General features: G+C 40.2%; 1 protein-coding gene across 2 annotated transcripts in view; it reads left to right on the forward strand.

Moving 5' to 3' along the window:
- The first annotated feature begins 1,705 nt into the window (after positions 1–1,705).
- Positions 1,706–27,263, forward strand: part of HOMER1 (homer scaffold protein 1) — a 175,166-nt gene continuing 149,608 nt past the window's right edge. Inside the window, exon 1 of one of the 2 annotated variants that reach the window (XM_043969733.1) lies at positions 1,706–3,129. In XM_043969733.1, the coding sequence (XP_043825668.1) occupies positions 3,125–3,129 (5 nt within the window). In that variant the 5' untranslated portion in view covers positions 1,706–3,124. The remainder of the gene's footprint in view (positions 3,130–27,263) is intronic. The other variant, XM_043969742.1, reaches the window with a different exon arrangement.

Raw genomic sequence — 27,263 nt, forward strand, 5'->3', positions numbered from 1 at the left:
TTCATACCAGTTAAATCATCCATCTTATAAAGCACAGAAGAAATATTGTAATGCAGCTTTTTGCTCATATCCAAAGAGGCTGGGAGAATTGGAAATGTTTTGATTTTAAATTTCTTTTGGCTGCCGATCCTCGCCTGCCTCTATAATTAACATAAATGATAATCCCTGGTGGTATTCTCAGTAAAAAGCCAGAAAATGAGAGTATGACAAAGGCATGCCTCATGCTTAATGACACTTTATAGAAATCATTAAATGAAAATTATCTCTGGTGGTGGTATTTTTTTGTGATTAGGATTGACCCAAACTATTGGGAGCACCATGACAAGGTTTTACAAATTAAAAAAAAAAAAAGGAAATTGCTCCACTGCTTTCTTAGCTATCGAGTTTTTTAATTATGATTCAGGAAAACTTGGAATTAGATTTAGCCTATTCCTTTTTGATAAACTTTTTGGGGAAGTAATCTTCAAGAAATCAAGAACTTGTCTTTCATCAATGTAAAACTTTTGTAGAGTGCCGTGCCCAGAGGTCATTTAATAAATGCTTTTAAAATTGCGATGATTTCCTTAAAGTATTGTCGATTTAAGATGCTGTATAATCATTATTAGCGACCAGTTAAGAGCCAGGGCTTCCCCTCCCACACGTTGCTGCTGGCTGAGACACAAGGAGCCCAAGGCTCCTGCTAACAGCAGCAGCAGTGAGTGGGATATAGGAAATCACCTGCTTGACACTTCGGGCGCGGTTGCTATGAATGATTCACTAGTATCTGGCTTATTCCTTGCTAGAAAATCCCTCCCTCCTGCCACTTCCTTCTCCGATCCCCTCTTGGGCTGTCTCTCCTGTGCTTTGGCCTTTAAAGAGATGCTAGAGCAGGTGGGCACAGAGAACCTGGCAGCGCGTTCTACTCCCCCCACTCTTCCCTAATTTAGCAGTACTTCCGGCCGCGTGACATCATCCCCCGCACCTTGGTGACGTGAGCGGCGGGTGACGTGGGTGCGGAGGGGAACGCGGTGACGTTGCTATTTAAAGGTCCTCCGGAGGGGAGGATGGAGACACAGGGAGAGCGCCTGGTGTGGGCACTGGAAGAGGCTGCAGCAGCGGCGGCGGCGGCGGCGGCGGTAGCGGCAGCAGTAGCAGCAGCAGCAGCAGCAACAGCAGGGGCTGGGGCGAGGAGCTGCTGGAGGAGCAGACTGTGCAGCTGGCCAACCGGGGGCATATAAGGGAGGTTGGGGGGGGGGTAGGGCCAGGTGACCTCTCTTCGTTTAGCCACTTCAGCCCCGCTGGCACTAGCGGCAGCATCACCCCTACTCTCTCCATCGCTGCCGGCCCTGTCTCCTTCTCCCTGGGTTCTCCTCTCCGGGGGGCGGGTTAGCGGCTGGTCCTTCGCGGCCGCTGCTTGTGTCTGCCTCCTCTGCTGCTAGTGGGAGGGACCGAGAGACGAACGCTCCCACCCTCCCTTCCCCCCACTCCACTCCTCCTCCTCCCTCCTCCCGCCTGCTCTGCCTGCCATTCTCCCTCCCTCCTCCTCTTCCTCCTCCTCCTTCTCCTCCTCCTTTTCCCAGGCGGTAGCCAGCGGTGGGGTAAGCAGCCTCCCCGCCTGCTTGCCCGGGAGCCCGGCAGCGGAGGAGGCGGCGGCAGCAGCCACAGCGAGCAGGGCCGGCTGGGGCTGGCGCGGCTCTTCAGAGCGCGGGAGAGCAAGGAGAGATCGAGGCGGGGGCGGGTGAGGATGGAGGTGTGAGGCAGAGGAGGAGGAGGAGGAGGACTGGCCAGGCATGTGAACTGGTTCCCTCGGCTGCAGCTGGCCAGCGAGCACCCCAGAGCCACATTTCCCGGGCCCCCGCGGGTGGGCAGAACCGATAGCATCCTCTGAGGGGCCGGTGCAGCCAATTGATGCCAATATCCCCTCCCTTCTGTCCCTCACCATCCCTCTCTCCCTCCCTTTCTGCTGCTCCAGTCCGCACCGTGTTGCTGGAGACTCGGTGCAGGGGAGAAGCGTGGGGGGCTCGGCTCTCTCTCTGATTCATTCATTCTCGGCTGGCTGGGAGGTTTGAAGTCTTTAGCTTTAAAAAAAAGGGAGAGAGGGAGAGAGGAAAGGAGGGAGAGGAGAGGGAGGGAGAGACAGACAGACAGAGAGAGAGAGGAAGGAGGAGAGAGAAGAGAATATAAGAATATATATTTTAATTTTTTTTTAAAAGAGCAGTGAATGAAGGGACCAGTGCAGGCAAGGCTCTATTGTGTTCAGCCGAATAAGGAGAGTGGGGGTAGAGAGAGGTGAGATTTTGGGGCCCCCTCCCCCCTTATCTCTTGGCCACCCCCGAGATGTGCTGCTGCTTTCCCCTTCTGCTGCCAGCCTTGAAATGGCTTCATTTATTCTCTTCAGGAGAATGAATCGATCCTCCCCAGCCTTCTCTTCCTGTTCACCTCCTCTATGCTCAGAGTCCTAGAGGAGGGGGAGGGAAAAGATTTCGCCTCCTGTAGTATCGTGCACGTTTGGGAGCTACTGGGTCTGCACTTGAGATTTTTCTATTAAAAAAAAACCTTTTTCTATTTGCAAGGGGACAGAAACAGTTGCATTTCCTCCCCATTTTAGGGTTTTGATTTCCATTTTTAAGCCAATTTTAAAATTGCATGCCCCGTTGGGTCGTGCTCCCCACCCGGTAGACCTGCAGGGGTGCCAGGGAGATTTGAACGCGCCGCCCGCTCTCCCTGCAGCTCGGAAAAAGAAGACGAGCATCCTTCCTGCTCCTGGCGCGGGGACTGCATCTTTGTGCAAAAGGACATGCGAGCAGCGGCCGCCGAACTCCTTTCTTATAGGACTCCATGAACCTGGATTGTGCATCGACCCACGCGGACTCACGCTGTGGAATGAGAATTGGTCTCCGTTACTCCCCAGCGCGGCATTTTAACTCTTGCAAGCAGATGCCACCTCCTTTGCTTTGAACATTTTAGGATCTCCACGCGAGAGATTCATTTACCTGAGGAAACGAGCCGAATTGTCTCGGCATCCTTGAAATACCTCCAGACACGCGCGGATCACGTGGGAAACCAACGGCAGTAAAGCCACTGAAAAGACTCCTTGGGAAATTCTTTCGTTGAGCAACTTCAGTGGAAGTTTTCTCTGGGCAAAATGGGGTAAGGATTTTGCATTGAACGGGGCTTTGAATCTTCTAAGAAGAAAATAAGGTTGAGGGTGAGGGGGATGGAACCTTTGGGTTGGGTGTGTTTTAAACCAAAGACTTCTTTTGGCTAAATTCGAGACTTTTGATAGCTTTAAAGACCTCAGGTGTAAGAACTAACCTTCATTGGTTCGTCTTATTTTATAGATGTTTTAAGTACCAAGCAGTTGTCTCTTTAAGGGCTTTGAGTTTTTATCTTTGAATGCAGCCAGAATTTGAATGTTGGTGTTCAACCAGGAAAATCCTTCTTAGAATTCTTAAATCTTTCAGTAACCCTAATTACAGAATCCTATTGTTTGATTTTCCTCGCAGGTCCCCCCAACCTCCCAAAAAAGGGGAAGGGGAAAGGAGATTGAATTCTCTGACTGTTTTTCTGATTTGTAAACGTTAGTTGTAGTAGTAGTAGTAGTAGTAGTCATAGTAATAAAAATAATAATTGCTGTTTTTATAGTGTTTTAAGGTTTGCAAAACCACTTTACATACATTATTTCATTTGACCATCACCATAGTCTTGTAAGTTAGGTATCGAGCTTCTTTTTTATCCATGAAGAAACTGAGTTTTATTTTCAAGTGACTTGTGTGTCGGCCTCCTGGGAATTGGAGGTAGGATTTGAACTCTTGTCTTTCCCGACCACACTACTCTTTCCACCTCTGCATGTTGTCTCTTGGCTGCTAGCTAGTAATAAAGGCATTTATTTGGAAATTAAATGTATCCCCAATATGAATTGCTGCTCTGCTGTGCAAGAATGTACAGAGACTTCTCTTTTAGGCTCAGTTGCCCAGAAGCTGAATTGTAAAGAATTAACTTGTCTCTTGGCGCATTAAAGTGGGGGATCATGGGCCGATATGGTACCTATGAGCATCTGGTCCTTCCTGAGAGTTTCCCTTGATGTAGAATATCTTTTATTTTGCAACTTCATTTAAGGGCTTTGGCTTGAATTTAAAAGCCTTCAAATCTTCTTGCTTTGTTTAATGGGGAACTTCCCATCCCTTGCTGTCCACATTCACCTAAATAATGGAACTTTAAAAAATGTAGGTGATCCTTCCTCATTTTAAATCATCATATGAGGGTAAATCAATAGCTAATATAAATTTAAACATATTTTAAAAATAATTTCAGAAGCATGATTGAAAATACTGCCAGCTTTATGGTGTAGGAACTGACAGTAATGTATGCCATTAGTTATTGAATCTCCTTTTTATAAATGGATCCATGTTTTAGAATAACTTAAGAAATATTTGACATCACTGTTTCAGTCTTTGGTTGTGTTTGGCATTGATTACTGTATAGACCTGAACTTTCTGTTATAATTTGTTCAGACATAGGTTCATAGATTGAGCTTGGAAGGGACTTTAAAGGTCACCTAGTCAAATTCACTGATTTTACTGGTGAGGATTTGTCCAAGGTCACTCCAGTAGTAGTGCCAGAGTTTTGTACTTTGAACTTAATTCTTTGCCTTCAAGTTTTGGTGCTGCCTCGATATATGTTTAAGGAATTTACATATATATATATATATATTTAAGCAATATGAATATATGTGTATGTCTAAGGGATTTAGCAGAAGACTTTCAAAACTTGTTCCAGCAACGTGATTTGCATCCTGTAAAAACTGTTACATTTTATATTCATCTTTAAGGAAAGATTTCAGGTTATGTTTTTTTTTTAAGTTGGAATTTTAAATATTTATTAGTTTTATACAGCTTTCTGTTGGGTTCAGTGACTTCTTCCCTCATTCATTCAGAAACAGTAATGGCTTTAAAAACTTTTTACAAGTGTGAGTAATATTTATGTGATAGGAGAAGGGGTTAATGGGAATGGACCTGGGAATTTTGAGAGTCCTATCTCTCTAGATGGTACTTGCACTGCTATTATTACCTGGATGACCTTGGGCAATCACTTTAACCATTTTAATTTCACTGGACTAATGTGTCTTAATGACTACATGTTCTCTAAGATCCTTTTCCACCTATAATTAGTTTATTCCGTTTTTTCCTTTTTCACCCCTTAGGCCAAGTCCAATACAGTTTTTATTATCCTTAGTGGGCTTTCTTGAAGTGTATTTCTTTTGGAGAAAGATTATTTCCCCCAAATCTCATTTTCATCATTTTAACTACAGTAATTACAACTTAAAATATTTGCGAAAGGGATATGATTTAATGTTAGGTTACTGGCATTTCAAATTCCTGAAAATAAAATCTTAAAAATGGCTTCCTTCAATTCAAATAGCTTCAGATTTTCTTTTCTGATTGAAGCATGTTGGAGGACAAATGGAGTGGCAGCTCCTCTCCTGAGAACTGCATTCTCACATTAGACTAAGTGAGTGTGAATGCAATAAGAAAAGTCACTTTGCCACAACTTTTCCACCAAATACTGATCATTTTTACCGATAAAACTCTTGGGACCAAGGGGCAGCTAAGTGGTGCAGTGAATAGAGCACTGGCCCTGGAGTCAGGAGGACCTGAGTTCAAATCTGGCCTCAGACACTTAACACTAGCTATGTGACCCTGGGCAAGTCACTTAACCCCAATTGCCTCACACACACAAAAAAGCAACAACAAAACAAAACAAAAAACTCTTGGGACCAGTCTCCAAATATCAGGACACGATATATAATAACATAATATTAAGTTATATTGCTATTGATTTTTATTTTACTTTTTGTTTTTACATCACTGATTTCTGTGTGTGTGTGTGTGTGTGTGTGTATGTATGTATATATGTATATATATATATATATATATATAATCACCCAGAGAGCCATCCCATATAACAATGAGTAATAAAAAAAGGAAGACAAGGAAATCTAACAAAACTAACCAACACATCAAAGTGTGACAGTATAGGTAGTGTTATATACACCATAGTGTCCCACCTTTGCAAAGAAAGGAGGCAGATGCTTTCTCATATCTTTTTTGAGCAGCCTCCAGTTTGGTCATTATAATTACTCAACAGCCAGTTTTGAGTTTGTTTTGTTTTTTTCTTTCTGTTTATGTTCTCAGCATAATTTTAAATGTGTTAATATGCTAAGTCAGGTTAATTCCAAAGAGGGTGACAACTTGCGATATATAATCTTAAAATTGAAGGAAGATTAAAAGGACAGTTTGAAATAATTGCTTTGAAAACTTGTTTCACTGGCTTTAACACTCCTGTTTTTATTTTGGGCAAGTCACTTTTCACACTCTGGATCTCAGTTTTTTCCCATATAAGTGACTGGTTTGGATTAGGATTAGACCAGACTTCCTTTTCACCTCTCAAATTTTATGTTGCTAAAATATATAGATATTTATACTTGGGTATAAGCTCAGGCCTCAGAATGAAAGTAATGGATCATGCTAAAAGTTATACATCAATGGTTCACAATTTTTTGAATGCATGTTAAAATGATACTATCTTTTGACATTGTATCCTAGAATTTGCTAATGTGGGTTAAGTGTTTGATATTATTTATACAGGTTTTAATTCGTGCCTTACTTAAAAAGAAAAAATAAAGGTTCCTCTTAGGTAGGTCTTTTAAAGCATCATCTTCACTAAAGGGAGTGCAGAAGAGTCCCTTTTATAGTATGAGAACACAAAGTAAATGCCCAGCAGAGTGCTACCAATTTACACAGAAATTGTGGGGTTTTTTTTTTCAGTAAGAGACTATAGTCGACTTAAAAATTAAAAAAATAACAAAACTTTAATATTGATTTCATATGCAAGTTCTTAGTTTACACAAGGGATGTTTTGGGAGAATTTGCTTTCAGTATGAAATGAAGATTTTCACATGACAAAATGACTGTCTCAACAGATGACTGTCATGGTGAATGATGACAATGAATGTCTCCATTAGGCTGGTTTAAAGAAACTCCTTCCTTCATTCTTCTTAGTACAGGATCTACCAGCCTAACTTCTGCTATTTTTCTCTTTTCATTTCTCTTTCTTGGGGTGGAGCCCTGAGTCCTTTCAGTGCTAAGGTTTACGTCTGGAAACCTCCACCTCTTCTCCCCTCTAGATTTTGGTTATTGGTTTCTTGTCTTCTTTACTGGGTACGGAACAGTTGAAACCCTGCCAGAAACTATGGCCCCTGGGACAGCAGCTTCCCTGCTTTGCTGAAGCTTAAATCCAACTCCACAAGATTCATGGCTGCGTACAAAAAAAGCAAGGGGATCAGGAAGCTCACTTAAAGGAATTCTTCAGATCTGTACCTTATGGAAGCAAAATTTAGAACAGAATGTTATCAAGAGTGAGAAACATGACTTAAAGAATAGTAGTGAAGGGAGTATGTTCCCTTGAAAACCATTCTTACAAGATTACCCATTTGTTACCGAGGAGGATTCCTTTTTCAATGCCATCTGTGTTTTTATCATTAGTCAGCTCTTGATTATTGGTAGTCATGAAGCGTACCACAGGTGTGCCTAAAGCTACATGGAGCTAATCAAAAGACATTTTACATTTGGTTGGATTGTGGTGGTTTTTTTTTTTTAATCATACTTCCATTTTGTGTTTGTGTGAGTTAGAAATTCACTTTTGAGCCAGTGATGAAGCTTTGAAGACCTGGCTGAGAAATAGTTGGGCAACTGTCAAGTATTTCCTTCCATATTTCTGTTCATATTTTCCTGACAGCCCACTCTGATGCTGGAAATAGACAAGCCCTTCTCCTGAGGATGCAAGTACTGTACCTGGCTAAGCTGAGTCACGTTTTTCACCCTTCCCATTCCTCCCCCCCCCCCCCCCAGGAGAAAAGGGGAAAAAAAAAAACTCGAATGAGGTTTACATTTACATCTTTATAAGGGCTTCCCTGCTGGGATATGCAGAGTAAGAATAGGAATGATCTGCAATGTCAACAAAGCAAGTAATTAAGCAGACAACCATAGATAATCTCACTGTCAAATTTGGAAACAAGATTTTTATAGCCTGAGCAACATGAGCAGAGACAGCATGGTTTAGCAGATAGAGGGCTGCTGGCTCTGGAGTTAGATAGTCTAAACCTTTTTTTTTTTTTTTTTTGGTGCTGTGCTTTTCCTCTGACTTTAAATCTAGATTTATTTAACTATGTGCTTAGTTCCCTTCTCCCCTCCCCATGATATCTATCTAGAACATGATTTGGTAAAACATAGGATATTCAAAAGTATTGCCATTCAGTTTGGAAACAAGAATTATATGATTGAGGACAGACATTTCTGCCTTTTGAAAACATCTGTAACTTCTCAGAAAGTCTTAGAATCTGAGTATGTTGCTATTTGGTAAGATCCCTCTAACAATAGCCTTTTTCCAATAACCCCTGGTTTTCCCTCTTTGAAGAAGACTCCTTTCTCTTCCCTTTGCTGTCACTTGCCCCAGCTCTTTGACACAGTGACTGTGTGACTGAGCAAATCATTTAACCTCTCAGTCTCACAGGCAGTTCTCTAAGACTCTTATCCAAATTGTTGTTGTCATTTCAGTCATGTCCGACTCTTTGTGACCCTATTTTTGGGGTTTTCTTGGCACAGATATTGGGGTGGCTTTCCATTTCTTCCTCCAGCCCATTTTATAGATGAGGAAACAGGCAAACAGGGTGAAGTGACTTGCTCAGGGTCACAGTAAGGCCAGATTTGAATTTGGGTCCTCCCGACTCTAGGCCCAGAACACTATCCATTGAGCCACCTTGCAGTCTATCCAAAATTACATATTTGTATCAGTGGAAGACGTTTCTACACTGAGAGTTGCTTACAATGATATAATTCAAAACCCAAAACCAAAAAAAATATGGCAGTATGGATTTTTGTAGCATGGATATTCCAGAATGAACTGTTACACATCAATATTCATTGAAGTCTTTTATGTCTAAGGTACAGGGGCTAGAGGAGATAGAAGTAACCTATTTATATTTTGAAATAAGGTTAATTTTGAATGGTATGTGGCAGTGAATAATAGCCCTGCTTTTCAGATCATCTTTCAGTAGTGTATATAACTGATACCTTAATGTTCTCAAGGAGTTATTTTCTCTCTCTACCCTTCCCAATAATTTACTACCCACTGGTAAGATCAGATTCTTCCTGTGCCCCTCTTTTCTAGTAGTGATATTGGCAGGACTTGGGAATAGGAATGGTTCTTCATTTCCTCAGAAGGTAGAATACAGGATCCCCCCAACAGTGGTTTTGAGGTTTCTTTGGCCTACTCGGAGGTAGTAACCTTAAAGCCCTTTAAAGAATAGAGCCTGTCTAAATAAAATCTGGCTTCTTTCCCTATCACCCGTTCCTGCCTTTCTCTTAGCCCCTCCTTGCCAAAGCATCCCATCCTTTTGATTATCCTTTTCATGACTCCCCTGAGGAAAACAAAACTGAGGGAAGGAAGAGACTCTTGTGAAGGCTGCCCCCTCCCAAAAGTAAGGCATTACTTTGCCCTATCCCTAGAAGTAGCGCATAAACTATACAGGGCAGCAAGTGATATTGTACCAGCTTAGTGTTGTAACTGGGTTTATATAATGGAAGCTTCTATAAGATCAAAAGACCCATGATTTCATTGATGTGGATACTTCCCCAGAATCAGATCTTGGCTCTTCTATGTAGCATCTACCTCAAAGGATTATTATGATGAAGATCAAAAAAGATAATACATAAAAATCATTCTTAGCTCATGGGCCATATTTGCTCCTTGACTATATTTTGCCTGCCCTTGCTCAATTTTGAGGACTCATTTATTTTTCTTGTAGAATGATACCCTTTTTTGTTGGGTTAAAATTATTGGTTGTAGTTCTTTACTTTTGCCTTTTGGAATATTTCATTCCCTGTTCTTTGCTTCTTTAAAGTGATAGCTAATAAATCTTGAGCAATTCTGATTGTGATTCCTTGATATCTGAATTATTTCTCCCTGGCTACTTGGACTATTTTTTTTCTTTTGTTTAGAAGTTCTGAATTCCAGCAATATCTTTCTTGAGAGTTTTCATGTTGGGATTTCTTTGGAGTATTGGCCTAGTAATTGTATCTTAGCTCAGACTTTTACCCTGTGAAAGTCTTTTTAAATCTTGTCTTTGTCATTTAGAAACTTGATAAACATGCCATCTTTGACTTTTGTCATTGGTGAAGATTTTAAACTCCATAGGCCCAAGAACAGATTCTCAGGGCATTCTACCGGACATGTCCTTCCAAATTGACCTTGAACCATTAATGACCGTTATTTGGTTCCAGTTCAGTCAGTTTTAAGTCTTTTTAATTATACTATCATTGAGCTCATATCTATCTTTTCCACAGTAGTAGTATGAAAGACTTTGTCTAAAATTTTTGTTAAAAGTTAGGTTTATACATTCTCCATCCACTTGAAAATAGCTTACTCAGAAATGAAGCAGTGTTTTAGTTGAATAAAATGTGCATATATTTCTTTTCTATCTTATATATCTGCTGTTTCACAGTCTGTCATCTAATCTATTTTATGGCCCATGACTTGCACAGCAGAGTGCCTCTGTGATTTATATCATTCATTAGATTTGTGGAATGAACAAGATGTTTTAAATGCTCAGAAAGACTTCCATTTACTCCACAGAACTTGAGTTCACTTCAGTGTCTCAGGATACTTCAGGTTTTACCAATAGTCTCCCTCATTTTGAATAGCTCCCCTCTATAGTAATAGTCATACAGTACTGATGTAAGCACATTCTAACTCCTCAAGAATTGAAATATTTCAAGTTTTACTAAATAGCTATGTAACCAGTGTTCATTTATATATTTTAATCAATCAACAAGCATTTATTAAACACTGGATATGTGCCATACACTGTGCTAAGTGCTGGAAATACAAAGACAACAATGAAACAGTCCCTGACCTCGATGAGTTTACAGTTTAATAGAGGAGCCGTGTGTGTGTGTGTGTGTGTGTGTGTGTGTGTGTGTGTGTGTGTAACCACATACATAACATATACAAAGTGAATACAAGGTCATTTTAGAAGGGAGTTTTGCTAGCAGCTAGAGGGATCAGGAAAGGCCTCATTTGGAAGGTAAAGCTTGTATATGTATGTGTATATGTATATATGTGCACGCATACATGTATGTACACACATGTACACATACTTAATATAGGTGTGTATATATGTACACATGTACATATATATATATATGAATGTATAACAGCAAATAGACTGGTATAGTTTGATTTTAGGATGTGGGGAAAGGAATAATGTGTAAGAAGACTGGAAAAATAGGAAGTGAAGAGACCTAAATGCCAAACAGGAGTTTACATGTGATCTCAGAGCTAATAGAGCTCCAAGTAGTTGAAGTTTGTGGGCTAGGGGGATTAACATGGTTGGAATAATGCTTTAGGAAAATCACTGGTAGCTGAGTAGAGGATGGATTGGAAAGGAGAGAGACATGTCAAGGACACTAGTTAGAAGGCTATTGTGGTAGTCCAGGCAAGAAGTGATGAGGGTCTGAACCAGGATCACAGATATATATGAGTAGAGACAAGGGAATAGATGGGAGATGTGATGAAAGAAAGGGCAAATTTTTTAAATTGATTGAGTTGGAGGTGTTGTGGACCTAGGTGATTAGGATGGTAGAAGTGCCATCAACAGTGAATGATAGGGAATTTCCAAAGAGGAGCAGGTTTTGGGAGAAAGAAGAATTCTGTTCTGGACATGTTAATTTTGAGATGCTTATGGCATATCTAATTGGAAATGTTCAGTAAGCAGTTGATGATGTGGGAATGGAGCTCAGGAAAAAAGTGGATAGATCTGGGAGTCATCCTCATAGATATCACTGAACTCTTGGGAGTTCATGAGGTCACCCAGTTAGTATAGAGAGAAGAGAAAACATCCCAGGACAGTCTTAGGCTATATCTGCAGTTGGTGGGTGTGACATGGATGATGAATAAACAAGCGATACTGAGAACTGGGGAGAACCAGTAGAGACCAGAGTCCTGCAAACCCAGAGAAGAGTGCTTATCTAGGAGAGAGAGAGATTGAGAGGGATGAAAATTGTGATCACTCTTCAGTTTGGCAATTAAGAGGTCATTGGGGGGGCAGCTAGGTGGTGCAGTGGATAGAGCACCGGCCCTGGATTCAGGAGGACCTGAGTTCAAATCCGGCCTCAGACACTTGACACTTACTAGCTGTGTGACCCTGGGCAAATCACTTAACCCCAACTGCCTCACCAAAAAAAATTAAATAAAATAAAAATCATTGGTAGTTTTGGAGATGATGACTTTGGAGGCTAGATTGTAAAGGGTTAAGAAAGGAGTATGGATGTCTTTTTCAAGACGTTTCGAGATGAAAGTCCAGAGAGATAGAATGATAGTAATCAGAAGAAATAGAAAGTTGGGAGGGTTTTTTTAAAGATAGGGAAAGGAGTTTTGTGGGTCTTGTCGAGGAGAAAGGTTACCTCTTCATCAGTGACCAAAGGGAATGAGGAAATGGTGGGTATTATGTAAAGCAGTTGTGAAATAAGGGGAGATGAGGATGTTCTTAATGGAGGGCCTCAATCGTTTTTTGTTAAATATGAAATGAGGTCTCCAGCTGAGAGTGTGTGGGGAGGAAGTGCTGCAGGGAGATTGAGGAGAGAAGAAAATATTTGGAATTGATTGTAGGAGAATGAGAGAGAATCGGTAGGGAGTAAAATAATTGCCTTGCATCAGTGAGGGCTTAGCTGAGTACAGATAACAAACTCATAGAGGGCCCAGTCAACATGGTTTCATGACTTACACCTCTGTTTGGCAGCATCTGAGTTGGCCTGGAGACAAATGGTGGGTATAACCTAGGACTGGGTTTTAGCCAGACATGAGTAACAATAGGATGAGTGACCAAGGGATTTGAAAGTAGAAGTTGGTATTGTTGTTGTTCTTCATCCTTGGGTGATGTCTTAGGGTTGAACTGGTTCAGCAAGGAGGATTAGGAAAGTAGGAAAGGAGGAAAGTCGAACCAGAGGAGGTGTGATAGTTCGGCAAAGTACTAAGAGGTAGAGTGATTATAGGCAATGAGGAGGATAAAGAACAGGTTTAGGAGGGGGTAAGGTGTAAGGAAAGAAAGGCAATTGGGGGCAGCTAGGTGGCGCAATGAATAAGTGAATAAAGCACCGGCCCTGGATTCAGGAGGACCTGAGTTCAAATCCAGCCTCAGACTTGATACTAGTTGTGTGACCCTGGTCAAGTCACTTAACCTTCACTGTTCCCCCCCCCCCCAAAAAAAAAGGCAATCATAATTGGACAAAGGGATTTGGAAGTTTGGGATCATGTAAGTGGATCACTTGTGAGTTTAGGTGTGTAGTTTAGGTGGAATGGAGGAGCAGGTTGTGTGAGTTGAGCTGAGGCAGTTGGGAGCTTCTTGTACTTGAGGGAACATCAGTCTGAGGGCTCAAATCCCTTAGTGTGAGGGCATGAGTTGGGATAGAGAGGGAGAGTATCAGCTAGGCACTGGACTCATTAAAGAGGGAAAGAGAATGTCTTGAGGGTCCATTCATAATTCCCATCAGGCTCTGCAGTGGGTGAGAAAATAGGATAGAGTGAGTGAATCTCAAAAGGAGGAGGTAGGGAGAAGGTATAGAAGTGGCAGGGGAGCAAGACATATTGTGGGGGGCCGGGGGGGGATTTAGTGCTTAGGGGCTTCAAGATGAGCAGAAATTGAAATGGTTTTCTCCCCTCCCAGCTGAGAATTTTACTTCTGTGGTTCTGTCCCGCCCCAGACACACACACATACAGAACAATATCAAATACCTCCCTCACACCTATCCTGGATCCCCAGTCTGATCTCCATTGGAAAGGACCCTAATGACTCAGGGTTCATGGATATATAAACTCTGACTAGAACTAAAATGGAACTTATGGTCATTTTCTCAGAACCAGGGAGGGCTTCTCATTTCCCCGGGTCCATTTGTAGCCCAGTTCAATCAAGTGGAAAAGATGGAGAACCTGGATGTTGGTACCTTGGGGCTCACTACTGCTAGATTTGTATTCTCTAATGCACAGACCTGTTCACATCATTCTTCTGCCCAAGAGGCATCAGCCATTCCCCACTGGCCACTGAATCAAGTCCATCTCCTTTGTCCACTGTGCAAGACTCTCCATCATCTGATACCAACTGCCTTTCAAGCTTTATTTTTCGCTTCTTCCCTACTTCCCTTCTTTTTCACCATTCCTGAAAAGAGGCTCATAGATTTAGAGGTGGATGGGATCTCAGAGGCTATCTGGTTCAACACCCCCAACCCATCTTACAGATGAGAAAACTGAAAACCAAGGAGGAGGCCAAGTGATTTGTTCAAGGCCACACAAGGGAGTGTATATCAGAGGTGTTCTCTGACTTCACTTAGGATCTCCTTTTGCTCCATTTCCCCTTACACCTTACCCCTCCTACACCTGTTCGTTGTCCTCATTACGTGTACTTTCTCTGGGTTTCAGTACTTTGCCCCTTCCCTTGTGCCAGGTGATTTCCTGTTTTGTCTTTACTCACACCATTCCTTTTGGCTGGAATGCCTCTCCTTCCTGGGCCTCTCCATTTCTTCTTCCCCTTACCAAATCACCTGTTGAAATTTTCACTGGACTTCATGAATGAGCTCCAGCAGTCACTTCCTCTTGCAGCTTTCTCAGTTCCTGTTATTCAAAAGTCATCTTTCCTGCCACTGCACTCTGATAGCAAGTGTGTGTGTGTGTGTGTGTGTGTGTGTGTGTGTGTGTTGCTCACTCAGCACATTCTGTTTTCTTTTTTGATAATTATTGGTGCCTGTGGCACATTACCCTGGCTGGATTGTAAGCTGCTTATTTGTCTTTGTACCTCAGAACCTAGTGCAGCGCCTTACCAGTGTTAGGAGCTTAATAAATGGGAAGAGCAATAGCTTGGGGTAGCAGGAAGAGCCCTGTTTTGGGAGCCAGAGGTCCTGAGTTTGAATCCTGACACTGCTTCTTGCTTGCTACCTGTGTGACCTTGGGGAATTCATTCTACCTCTAAGGGTTCTTGGATTCCTCATCTGTAAAATGAGGGAGTGGGACCTCTAGGGTCCCTTCCATCTCTAGAGAATGTGATCACTCATAAAAAATGGCTGAAATGTAAGGGCATTTCTTTGCAAGGTGGCTGAACTGCCCCTCCTTTTCCTTTGTGATTTTTGATTAAATTTTATTTTCCATTAAGAATTTTTTTTCTTCCTTCTCCTGCTCCCCCTCCCCCCCATTGGAAAAAAGAAAAACAAAGCCCTTTTAACAAATATACAAAGTCAAGTAACACAAATTCTGTCATTGACCTTGCCCTAGAATGTTTCTCATTTTGCATTTTGAGTCCATTGCTTCTCTGTCAAGAGGATGAATAGCATTCTTCATTATCAGTCTTTTGGATCATTTTGTTATTTTGGTTCTCAACTCCTTATATTTAGAAGCTTTCCTAAATATGCGGTGCATCCCAAGACTTGAAAGAAATGGATTTCTTTTAGACAAAGCTAGGCTCTTCGAAGAAAGCATAGTCATTATGTACTTTTTTTTAATTGAGGCATTTGGGGTTAAGTGACTTGCCCAGGGTCACACAGCTAGTAAGTGTTAAGTGTCTGAGGCCAGATTTGAACTCGGGTAGTCCTGACTCCAGGGCCGGTGCTTTATCCACTGCACCACCTAGCTGCCCCTATCTTTAGATATGTTGAAATTTCAAAATTTGGGGGCAAATTAAAACAGTCTCAATAAATTTGTTTTGGATCTAGGAGCCAGTGACCAAATTTTAAAGCCAGTTGAATTTTTCAACTTTCAAAGAAAGGGGTGGGTAGGTGGGGAGCAGAATGAGACATTACTGATACATCTGCTCCATACCTTGTGACCTTCGGGAAGTCACCCTCCTTACACCTCCTTGTCTCTAGATCAGTGTGATTAGACTTCCTCTGAGGGGGACAACTAAATCTATGCTTCTTGCTTGTGGGGTACTGAGTGTGAGTGAAGACCTGCAGATAATAAAATGCATCTAAAACATACTTATGATGAAATCAAACATTGCTTATTAAGTGATCTACCTGTTAACATCACTTGATCATTCTATCAGAACACATAAGAAACATGGAATAAACTGTAGCAGGTGTATAGGCTTCGTTGCCCAAAAGGTCTGTGCCAGAGTAATGGACTTGTTCACCATCATACTTGGTTCTCTGCCTCTTTGGACTGTTGCCATCTCCTCTTTGGGCAGGTCAAGTTTCTACAGTCCCTTGTAAGCTCAGTGCCTAGCTCTAGCACTGAGCCCTCTGACCCTTCACAGGTCTAGATCTTCCAGTGATCCTTAAAGTCATCTAGCCCTACTCTATTCTCTGATATATGAGAATAGAGAAGGTCTGGGCTTGTCATACTGTGTGATAAACCCACTCTACTGATATTGCTGTTTGAGCCTTTTTCAGTCCTCATCTCCCGCCCCCCCCCCCATAACATTTCTGCTGCTTTTGATAATTTCCTTCTTTCAGTCCCCCTTTCCCAATTCTATCCTTCCTGGCTTCTGTGACATCGCTGTCCCCTGGTTTTCTGACTACCTGTCTGAATCCCTTAAACTGGCCTTGTCATTCATCTTTTGCCCCCTATGCATGTGTCTACCCCAAGGCTCTGTTCTGGGTCTTATCCTCAGTCTTCCATGTTGATTGTAATTATCCCTGGGAAGCTTCTAGGCAGAAGATACCCACATCTGTATATCCAGTGTTAATCCTTGCCCCTGAACTTCAGTACTGTTTTTGTTTTTTTGTTTTTTGGGGTGTGGGGCAATTGGGGTTAAGTGACTTGCCCAGGGTCACACAGCTATTGTCAAGTGTCTGAGGCTGGATTTGAATTTAGGTCCTCCTGACTCCAGGGCCTGTCCTCTATCCACTGCACCACCTAGCTGCCCCTTCAGTACTGTATTGCTAGACATATTTTCTGTCCTGTTGGCACCTCCAGCCGAACATGTCAGGAGAATTGTAGCTTCTTGAGGGCAGAGAGTGCTTAATTTTGGTCTTTGTATCCCTATGCCTAGTCTCTTCCATATTATAAGCACTTAACAAATGTTGAATTGCCACAACCACTAGAGGCTTCAGATAAACTGAAATTAGCCACCATTTTCCATCGGAAATCTTGCTACCAGCTTGCCTTTCTATAGAATGCCTTCTATTGAATAACCCTCTTCAAGTTAGTTTTCTTACCTCATGCACATTTTTATGACCTGTTTATATAGTTTGTTTTCCCAATTAAGTTCTTCATGATGGTCCCTTGACATTTCTTCAGTGGGGCGTACTGTATTTGCATAGTAATGGAACTTGATTTTAAAGAGCTCAGGGTAACCGTGCCTGTCAGCCATTGGTTCTTTGACAGAACAGGTGAGCAAAGGGTGATCCGGACTTCTTTAAACCCATTGTATGTGCCACAGAATCAACCTACCTGTCTCTTGGAATGTGTGTGCAGAACCTTTTGTGTGTACTTGACCTTTTGTCCTTTTTCTGTGATTTAAGATGAGGAGGTCATTCCAACTCTAACATTCTAGAGGTCTCTTTGTAAAAGAGGCCTATGTCTTCTCTCCCATCGGGCATTGAGTTGAACTATATAATATGTGTTTATCTTTGGAAGAAAGATTCTGTCAACATTTATTTTAGTGGTGGTATTACTACTCTGGTATTTTGAACCTTGGTGTCACACAGCATGCCATGATTAAAATTCATGTGCTCTGCTTAATCGCCTTGCCAACCTCAATGTATTTATCTGTCTTGTTTACTCAATACAGCTGAGGATATGGATGGCAAGAGTAGGGAAAATGCCAAACTACCTTTTAATAGAATTTCATTCCTTTTCAGGTCTGGGTCTAGGCTGCATTTGTTTGTATATGTTTTTTCCTATTTAGCCTCTGTTTTCTAGAAGTGCCTCTTTGATACTCACTTATCCTCCTAATATCGTTAGTGACAATAGTTTGTTTTTGTTGCTGTGTTCCTATTATAGAAAATGCAGTGCACCAGTTTTCTAACATTATCACTGTTTAATGTCGCTACAGTCTGCACATTTAAAATAAATATTAATGAAATAAATATTTCAGTATTTCAGATGATGCTGTGTTTTCATTAGAGATAGGTTGAGGAGTTGTGATATAGGTACAGTGAGAGAATTACCAAACCACCAAATCCACTGGCAGCAATAGTCCCACTTTATCATGTGAACAAGCTACCAACTCACACATGAGTTATATCAGTGGGTTTTAGTCTTAAATTTTGGTCTATTTTAAATGAACTTGCTAAGGAAGCTTTAACTTTGGAGGGAATTAGCTGCTGTTAGAATAGAAGTTCTTACTGACAAATAGTTGACATATTCATTGGATTGTAGCAACTAAAAGGAGAAAAAAATTTTTGCTTATTTTTCAGGACCCTCATGAAATTTTAAAGTAATGTTCAGTAATGCCGTATGTCCTTTTGTCTTCCCTGAATTTATTCTAAATGGAATGTAGGGGGCAGCTAGGTGGCACAGTGGATAAAGCATTGGCCCTGGATTCAGGAGTATCTGAGTTCAAATCTAACCTCAGACACTTGACATTTACTAGCTGTGTGACCCTGGGCAAGTCACTTAACTCCAATTGCCTCACCAACCCCCCCCCCCCAAAAAAAAAACAAACAAAGCACCATAAATGGAATGTAGCATATAATGTTAGTCATCATTTTAGTTCTATTTATTTATTGTAAATAATAGCTGCCATTTATATAGTGTTTTAAGATTTTAAAAGCACCTTATGCAATCTTGATCTTTACATAAATGATCGCATTTAATCATCCCAATAACCCTCTCAGATGCTATTTCCATCTTTATAGAAGGAGGAGACAGAGACTGAGTTAAAATGATTTGTCTAGGGTCACATAGGCTTTAAGTGTCTGAGTTGAGATTTGTGAAACCAAGTCTTCTGACTCTTAAATCCAGAGCTTTAAAAAAAAAAGATATCAAGATTCTGTGAAAAAGAAATTTTTGTATATTGTGAATAGGCTGGAATCCCTTCTCATGAAAGAGCATTTGTTGGATGTGCAGCACCTATTGTTGCAGATCATATTGTATATTCCAACATATGGTAACACTTCTATTGAGAGGGTATCTGAGGACCCCCCTTGAACATCACTATGCTAGTTGCTAAAAAGATCTATGGGTAAACTTTGCTCATTTGATAGTTTGAGGTAAAAGAAAGACAACGCTTCAGAAGTCATTTGGAAATATTTCTCAAAATTAAAGCCACTAGTCGCAACCCACCCTTGCTTTAGGATCCTTGGTGACTATTTTTATTTACTTTTCACTTTCCAGTAAAGCTTTCTGTTTTCTACCATTGTAGTTTCAACTTAGCTAAACTATAATTTTGTTTGTGGTGAAAAGCCCTTTATTAAACCACAAGTCTAGTTTATTTGGTTAGCTGAGAGAGTCAAAGTCAGCTTAAGATTTTTTTTTTTAATCATTTAAAGCCTGGTTACTTTGAAATAAAATTTCTGATTTTTCTCATTGGCAGTCAGAATTACTTTATTTTCTTGAATTCTTAAAATTTAAAATACTTTATTTTTTCCCCAATTACATGTAAAAACAAATTTTTAACATTTAAAAAAAATTTTTGAGTTCCAGATTCTATTCTTCCCCCCTTCCTGAGATGGTAAGCAATCAGATATAGATTATACATGTGCAATCATATAAAATATTTCCATATTAGTTGTTTTATATAAAAAGACATAATTGCTTGAATTTTTAATGAAAAATTTTTTGAAGTATCTGTTAGTTTTTCATGGATTGAAAGGAAATTTTAAATTTTTCTGCTTGGTAAAGTTTTTTAAAGAATTTTGTTATATTTAATTTAATTTTTAAAGTACTTTTTAATCTGAAATTGTGAAAGACACCTTTAACTTTTGATTTTGAAATGTACTCTTAGTGTTTTGATCTATTTAATCTTGAAAAATTTTAACTCTAAAAGACAGTGATTCTTAAAGTAATATTTAGATCTTAGACCTGTGATCTCATATCAATGGGTGACATTTCCTCTGCTTAGTTGTTGTTTGTCCTTAGTTTTGGACGAGGACACGAGGGTGATGTCATGACTTGCTGTGAATTGGATTTAAGTGAGGGAAGCCTATGCAAGGTCAACAACCTCATTATCTCCTCCAGAGCCATCAGGGTCCAGTGGCAAGATATATAATACCAGGATGACTGGAGATGGTTCTGGATGTTTAAGGCATTTGGGGGTTAAGTGATTTGCCCAGGTTCACACAGCTAGTGTCTGAGGTGAAATTTGAACTCAGGTCCTGCCAACTTCGGGCCCAGTGCTCTGTCCACTGCACCACCTCGTTGCCCTTCCTCTGCTTATTAATAACTTTATCTTGCACATTTTTGTTTTTTTCTGTCATTCCTCCAAAGGTGTTCTACCCATCACACTTGAGGCCATCATTTAGTTCTTCTGAGATATATTACAATGCTATTCCTTCAGTTTGGCTTCTTGTTCTTGAGATTTCACTGGCCACTCTTCTTTTCCAGGCCTAGGTGTCTCATGGCTCTTAAGCTTCTTCTTACAGGTAATTTAAAGGGATATAGTTTAAAATGGATAAAGTTTAAAATGGCAGCACCTAAGTATTTAGGGTACCTTATTAACATGGTGGGTACCCAATCAATATTTTTATTGAACTAAGACATCAACACCAGAAAACTTTCGGAAAACAAGATCAAGCAGGAGATTTATATTGGAAAATGTTTACCAGAAGATCCCCTTCCTTAACCAGTCAGTTAAGGGAGGTTTTACTGTGCTTTGCCTGATTTTCCTTGAACCAGGGTTGCCCCTGGTAAATATTTCATTTGATTTTGATCTTCCAAGTTATAGAATCAAAGTAAAATTTTGGAACACCATCAGTATTGAGTGGGCAATGACTTGGATATCATAGATATTTCTAGACAGATATTTAAAAATGAGAACTTTTCATGGGGAAAATGATGTGTTTGTGTTTCATGGTGGTATATTTCTTCCTCAATTGTCTTTTGAAAGAGAAACTTCAATTTTTTCAGTATCTTGAAAAATTAACTTTAAAATAAGTACAGGGACAGCTAGGTGGTGTGGTGGATAAAGCACAGGCCCTGGATTCAGGAGTACCTGAGTTCAAATCTGGCCTCAGACACTTGACTAGCTGTGTGACCCTGGGCAAGTCACTTAACCCTCATTGCCCCAGGGGAAAAAATAAATACAAAAAGTTTGCTATACTGCCACCATTGTATTTATCATCATCATAATCATCATCATTTCCATTTACTTTGAGATGCAGTAAGGATCTGATATTTGTTTGCTGCAAAACATCTGGGGCACTATGGGGCAAGTATTGTGAAGGAGAAAATGATTTATGCTTTCAAATACTTTTTTTTTTTTTTGGTTTTTGGTTTTTGGTTTTTTGCAGAGCAATGAGGGTTAAGTGACTTGCTCAGGGTCACAGAGCTAGTAAGTGTCAAATGTCTGAGGCCGGATTTGAACTCAAGTTCTCCTGAATCCAGGGCCGATGCTTTATCCATTGCGCCACCTAGCTGCCCCTCAAATACTTCTTGATGTAATGGGGAAGGATGCTATGAACAAAACTGAATGAACCACACATTGTGGGTAAATGTATATAGAAATGAACAGGTGTCAAAACTGTTGCTAGAGTGCCTGGAACCAAGAATCTGATAAAGTATTTTAGAGACAGTTATTTCATGAGTAGTATATTGAAGAAGAAGAAACATATAAGATTTTGTTTGTAGGTGTTGGGGAGGGGTATAGGTCATTTTAATTAAGGGGGAACTGGAATCTCAGAGGTGAAAGTAGGAAAGGGACTATGAGATGGGAACAGTACACATGATTTGATTGGAAGGATTGGTGAATACAAGGTCAAAACTAATGGCAAATAAAAGAATTTTAGCCGGGGAAGTAAATTAAAGTCCTTATCAAAGCCTACAATGGATTGTTTTTCATTTGATTCAAGTGATAGTTTGGGAGTCTTTGTAGGTTTCTGAGGACAGTTATGCTCTGAGGGAGATGATAGTGTGATAGGACTGGCAAGGGTGCAGGTTAGCACAAAGCTGTGGTAAAAGTCTAAGTTGTTGATGGATGGTGGAGGGGTTGGCAGCTTTCAAAAAATGCTGTGTCAAAATTTTCACCTCCTCCCCCTGTTCTGGCACATCAATTTTTGGTAGGGGGAGGGAAGGTGCTGACTATGTGTCAACTTTGGGGGTGAGGTGACTAGAAGGAAATGTTGAAGTTCCTGCCCAGAAACTTGATGGAGAGAAGAGGCTTCTTTCTATGCTGACTCATGTTTGATGATGGATCCACCATAGCAGGGTTGAGGATTGGGGGTGGGGGAGAGGAGAGTATTGGTGGCAGAAACTTGATTACATGCCGTTTTTGACACATATGCCAGAAGTTACTGATTTTCTCAAAATGGAAAAAGAAAGAATGGCTTGAGCAACATTCTCAGAGAGAAATAGCAGTATTTAATGAGATTCTGGATGTGGAGAGGAAAGAATTAAAGGTGACTGAAAAGGCTAGGAGGAGGATAGGCAAGCCACAGAAAATGATGACAAAATTTGACAAGAAGAGAACAGTTTGGGGCAATGGAAGAAAATAAGCTCCGTTTTAGACTAGTACAATACAATAAATATGCCTTCTTTTAAACTGAGCAGTAGTTTAGTAGTTATTTCCAAAGTTGCTACTAAATTTAGCTTCATTTATTTCATATTATTCTCAATATCACCAAATAGCAAAAATGTGTGTATTTATTAATCTCATTTCCTTTTTTGATTTTCAGCTTTTTTCTAGCTTATGACTTATTCTGTTTTATTACTGCATATGACCCCCCCCCCACCCCCAACAACCTTTAAATAGTCTAACCAATATTTGTTTTTTCTCTTGCCTTCAATAACAGTTTTTATCTGGTTCAATAGCCCTTTGTGAAACCAGGGTTGTTGCCTTTTGCACTTGTTTACAGGGAAACTGTCTCCCTTCATTTTATTGACTTTCACATGCCTGATATCTATTATCTGGGTATATGAGATTCCCTAGAATTATTAGGAACTTAAGAAAAAAAGTGGGGAGAATAATATCCTAGACTGGTTGTTAAAGAAAAAGACTGTCTCAAATGCAGTGTGAGAAGATCAGCTTGTGGTTATTTGCATTAATCTTGTGCCTGACTCTCATGTACCCCATCCATCTCTATGCCAATTAGAAATTTCTTTCCCTAAAGAAATTCTGCAGTTCTCTTTTAAGTTAGATTGCAAAGACAACAAAGCCTGCTTTAGTTACATTTGAGAACAAAAATCAATCTTAGACAAACTTAAATTCACAAATGGAACCCTTGTGTTGTCCTATGATATTGTTTTGTCATTTGAATGTTGAGTAGGGATCTTCAGGTCAGTATAAAAGTCTTAATTTTTTTTTCTTCTAAACATCTTTTATATACCTTCTACTACATTCCCATGGCCATAGCTATAATGTAGCACTTCAACTCCTCCCAGCTAGATTACTAAAAACAGATTTGTGGCGTGCCTTCTGGAGCCTTGGTTCTTTTGCTCCCCAATTAATCTTGTCTATTATCATGAAACAATATTTCATTGTGTTATTCTTTTTACAGGCAACATAGTGTAATGGATAAGGGAGCTGGCCTTAGAGCCAAGAAGACCTAGGTTGAACTCCTACTTGTGACACATACTGGCTGCATAATCCTGGGAAAGTTATTTAATGTCTGTGTGCTGTAGGCAGTTTTCTAAGTTGCAGAGATGGTGCCTGTACCTGCACTGGCATAGGAAATTCATTCCAGATCCAGTTTCTAACTCTTATTCTTCTGCTCAAACATTTAGTGACTTCCCATGATTTCTAAATGCCTTTGCTTGTCGTTTTTTTTAAAGTATGTTTTTATTGAAATCCTTTGTTGTTTTTATATCATCTTTATATCCCAGTGTATGCAGTTGAACAAAACTGACCAAGCCCCATCACAAAGTCAGATATTGTAATAAATGCCCCTGTACTCCCTGCAGAAAAGGGAGGGAGGAGGCTTCTCTCATGTATATTTTAGAGCCAAGTTTGGCTACTATAATTTCATAGCATTTAGATTTGGTTGTTTTGTTATTCTTTCAATTTTTACTTTAATTTAGTCTTTGTTGTTTTTTGTGATTGTTTACTGTGCTTTTATGTGTATTTCCATAATTGTCTGTATTCATTATCTCACATTTCAGTAATATCCCATCATATTTGTGTAACACAAACGTATTAGGCATTTCCTGGTGAGTGGACATCTACTTTATTTCTGTATATTTTTTGCTACTACAAAAAAGTTATTATAACTACTTTGGTGTATATGGGCCCCTTTTAAAAAATCATTGAATGAATAAAGCATTTATTAAACTTTTACTATGTGCAAAGCACCATGCTAAGCCCTGGGGAGACAAATAAAAAATAAGACACTCCTTCATTCAAAGAGCTCATTTTCTAGCGGGGGAGATCCCATATGTGGACTATTTTGTCTGCAAATTACATAGAAAGGTCCTATGGACCTCTGAGGACAACAGTAAAGCAGATGGTGATGCCCCTTCTTTAATACTATTCCACTGATAAAATGCTATGTTTCTGATGTTGAATGATTTGACAGTGACTTTGGTGCAAGAACTTTCTTTTCTGGGTCTTTAGTAGATATGGCTGTAACACTTGCAGGAACAGTTACCAGGGCATGTATCTCCACAGGGGCTGCTTCCTAGAATGATGACTAAGGGCACTAGGTTGGAAGCATTGATTCTCAAGGCTCTTGGGTCTAGGATCCTAGGCTGCCTCCATCAAGATTTAAGGGGAGAGGGTGGTGAAGGTGATGATGGTGCTGTTTTGACTTCCCTTTTGCATTCTGCCTCACGTCTCTCCCTCAGGGTGTGCCTTGCTCTTTCAACTAACCTAGTTTGCTTGGCTTGTGTGTGGTAGTTGGTTGGCAATTAATAGGGATGACTGATCACTTCTCCAAAGGAGTTTCCTCTCCATATGGAGGCTTGTGTTGGCCAGGCTGGAGGCAGCACTAGTGGTCTGGGAACTGCCTGTTGGTGGCAATTATTGGTGGTGGTGATGAGGAAGGTGGGCCTCTTCTCCATAATGATTTCTCCCCCCAGTAATTAAGCAATCTGACATTGGATACAACATGACAGCCTTTCTTCTGCCACGAAGAGGGCTGTAGCTGGGGACTGGGCTGGATGCAGGTCTAGTGGTTGGGGGAGTTATTGTTATTCCCAAGGTTTTAGGGCTCAAGGCTCTGGGTTGTCCCCATCAGAGTCTGGAAACAAAATGGTAGCAACATCCTTGGGGCATATGTTTAACAGTAGAGTCTTTAGGTGAAAGGGTAGGACCAAAATTTTAGTCACTTTCTCCCCCTCATTCCAAATGACTTTCCAGAATGTTTGGACTGGTTCAGAACCCTACTAACAAGCTAGCTGTGTACCCATTGTTTGCTTGGCTTTTACCATTATCCATAACATGCCCTCCTCTCATATCCACCAAACCTACCTATCCAATTTCCCCCCCCACTCCAGCATCTTAGAGTCTACTCTAAATCATGTTAATCCACTCTCTACATTAGTCCTTGAGCACACACACCATACTCATTATCAACTTAGTATTTGTGTTTGCGTTGTTCCTTTCCCTTAAATAACTTCCTATTTCCCATATGCTGTCCAAATCCTTCCTATTTTCTAAAATCCAGCTTAGTCTACATCTTTTCCATGAAGTTTTTACTGGCTGGCTACTCTAGTTTCCATAGATCCCATTTTCTGAATTCTTATATATATTCCACACAATTTATTATGTGCTGTCTTAGGGCAGCTATAAGGCACAGTGGATAGAATGCAAGGCCTGGAGTCAGGAAGAATCATCTTCAATCCTGCTTCAGACACTAGCTATGTGACCCTAGGCAAGTCTCTTAACCCTATTTACCTCAGTTTCCTCATCTATAAAATGAGCTGGAGAAGGAAGTGGCAAACCCCTTTAGTATCTTTGCCAAGAAAACTCAAAAAAGGGTCAAGAAGAGTCATAAGTAACTGAAAAGATGTCTATGCTTTCTTTTGTCCTTAACAAGTGTGTAATGAGTGAATCAAGTAGTTGCCTTCATTCTTTTTGAGCAAGGATTTGCGATTTCATTTGGGCTGAAGAAATCTAATGTAGAAACTTCCTCCAATGCAGATTAAATAGTGCATCTGTAATTCATAACCTTAGAATTGTGTAGGGCAGGGCTTCTTAAACTTTTTTCACTACCCACCCCTTTTTCCCCAAGAAATTTTTCTGCAACCTGGGTATATAAGTATATAAAATAGGTATATATAACCTTTTACTATTGCCAAATTTTTCATGACCCCACATTCAGTTACGCAACCCCATATAGGGTTATAACCCACAGTTTAAGAAGCCTGGACCTAGGGCACTGAGTGGTTAAATGACTGATCTGCCTTATGGTCACATGAATAAAATGTGTTGAAGTAGGATTTGAGCCATAGTCTTCTTTAAGATTCATTCTCTGCTCATTAGTCTGTGATTTTTTTCTTTAGTTTTCTTATAGAAAAATTTCAGCAAGGTCCATTATAGAATAAATCTTAGGGGCAAGAAAATGAAGCATATAGAGAATCATTTTGGTGTGTGGCCTTAGCAAACTCTTTTTTTCCCTTTAGCTGATTTGTGTATAAAGTGTGTGTGTGTGTGTATGTTAAAATTGATCGAAAAGTGCTCATTTCAATCTAATTAACATTTATTGAGCATCTACTTTGTACTCAGGGGAGAAAATATAAACTCATAGAGCTCATGATATAGTTTGAATAACACATTATAATCATCAGATTTTGAGCTAGAAAGGATGTTATAAATAAAAACACTGAGGCCTAGAAAGCTTCAGTGCAGATTTGAGATTTGAACCCAGGTCCTTTGACTCAAAATCCAGTGCTGCTGCCTCTGTTTCTAAAATTTTCTTTGATCATTTCTTTATCTTAACAAGATAAGGAAAAATTGAATATTAGGAGTCTCTAGCAATTTAAAATGTGAATACTTTGAATTGGATTCAAAATTAATCCCCTTTTCCTAAATAAAATAAGAACATAATTATATCACACATTTAACCATGTGCTTAGAAATACTCACAACTTCTTAAGGTGATCTTTTCTTTGTTATGGCTGGCTTTTGTCCTAAGCAATATAAAGTAGAT

The sequence above is a fragment of the Dromiciops gliroides genome, chromosome 1 (genome assembly GCF_019393635.1).
Source record: "Dromiciops gliroides isolate mDroGli1 chromosome 1, mDroGli1.pri, whole genome shotgun sequence".
In the NCBI taxonomy this organism is placed as follows: Eukaryota; Metazoa; Chordata; class Mammalia; order Microbiotheria; family Microbiotheriidae; genus Dromiciops; species Dromiciops gliroides.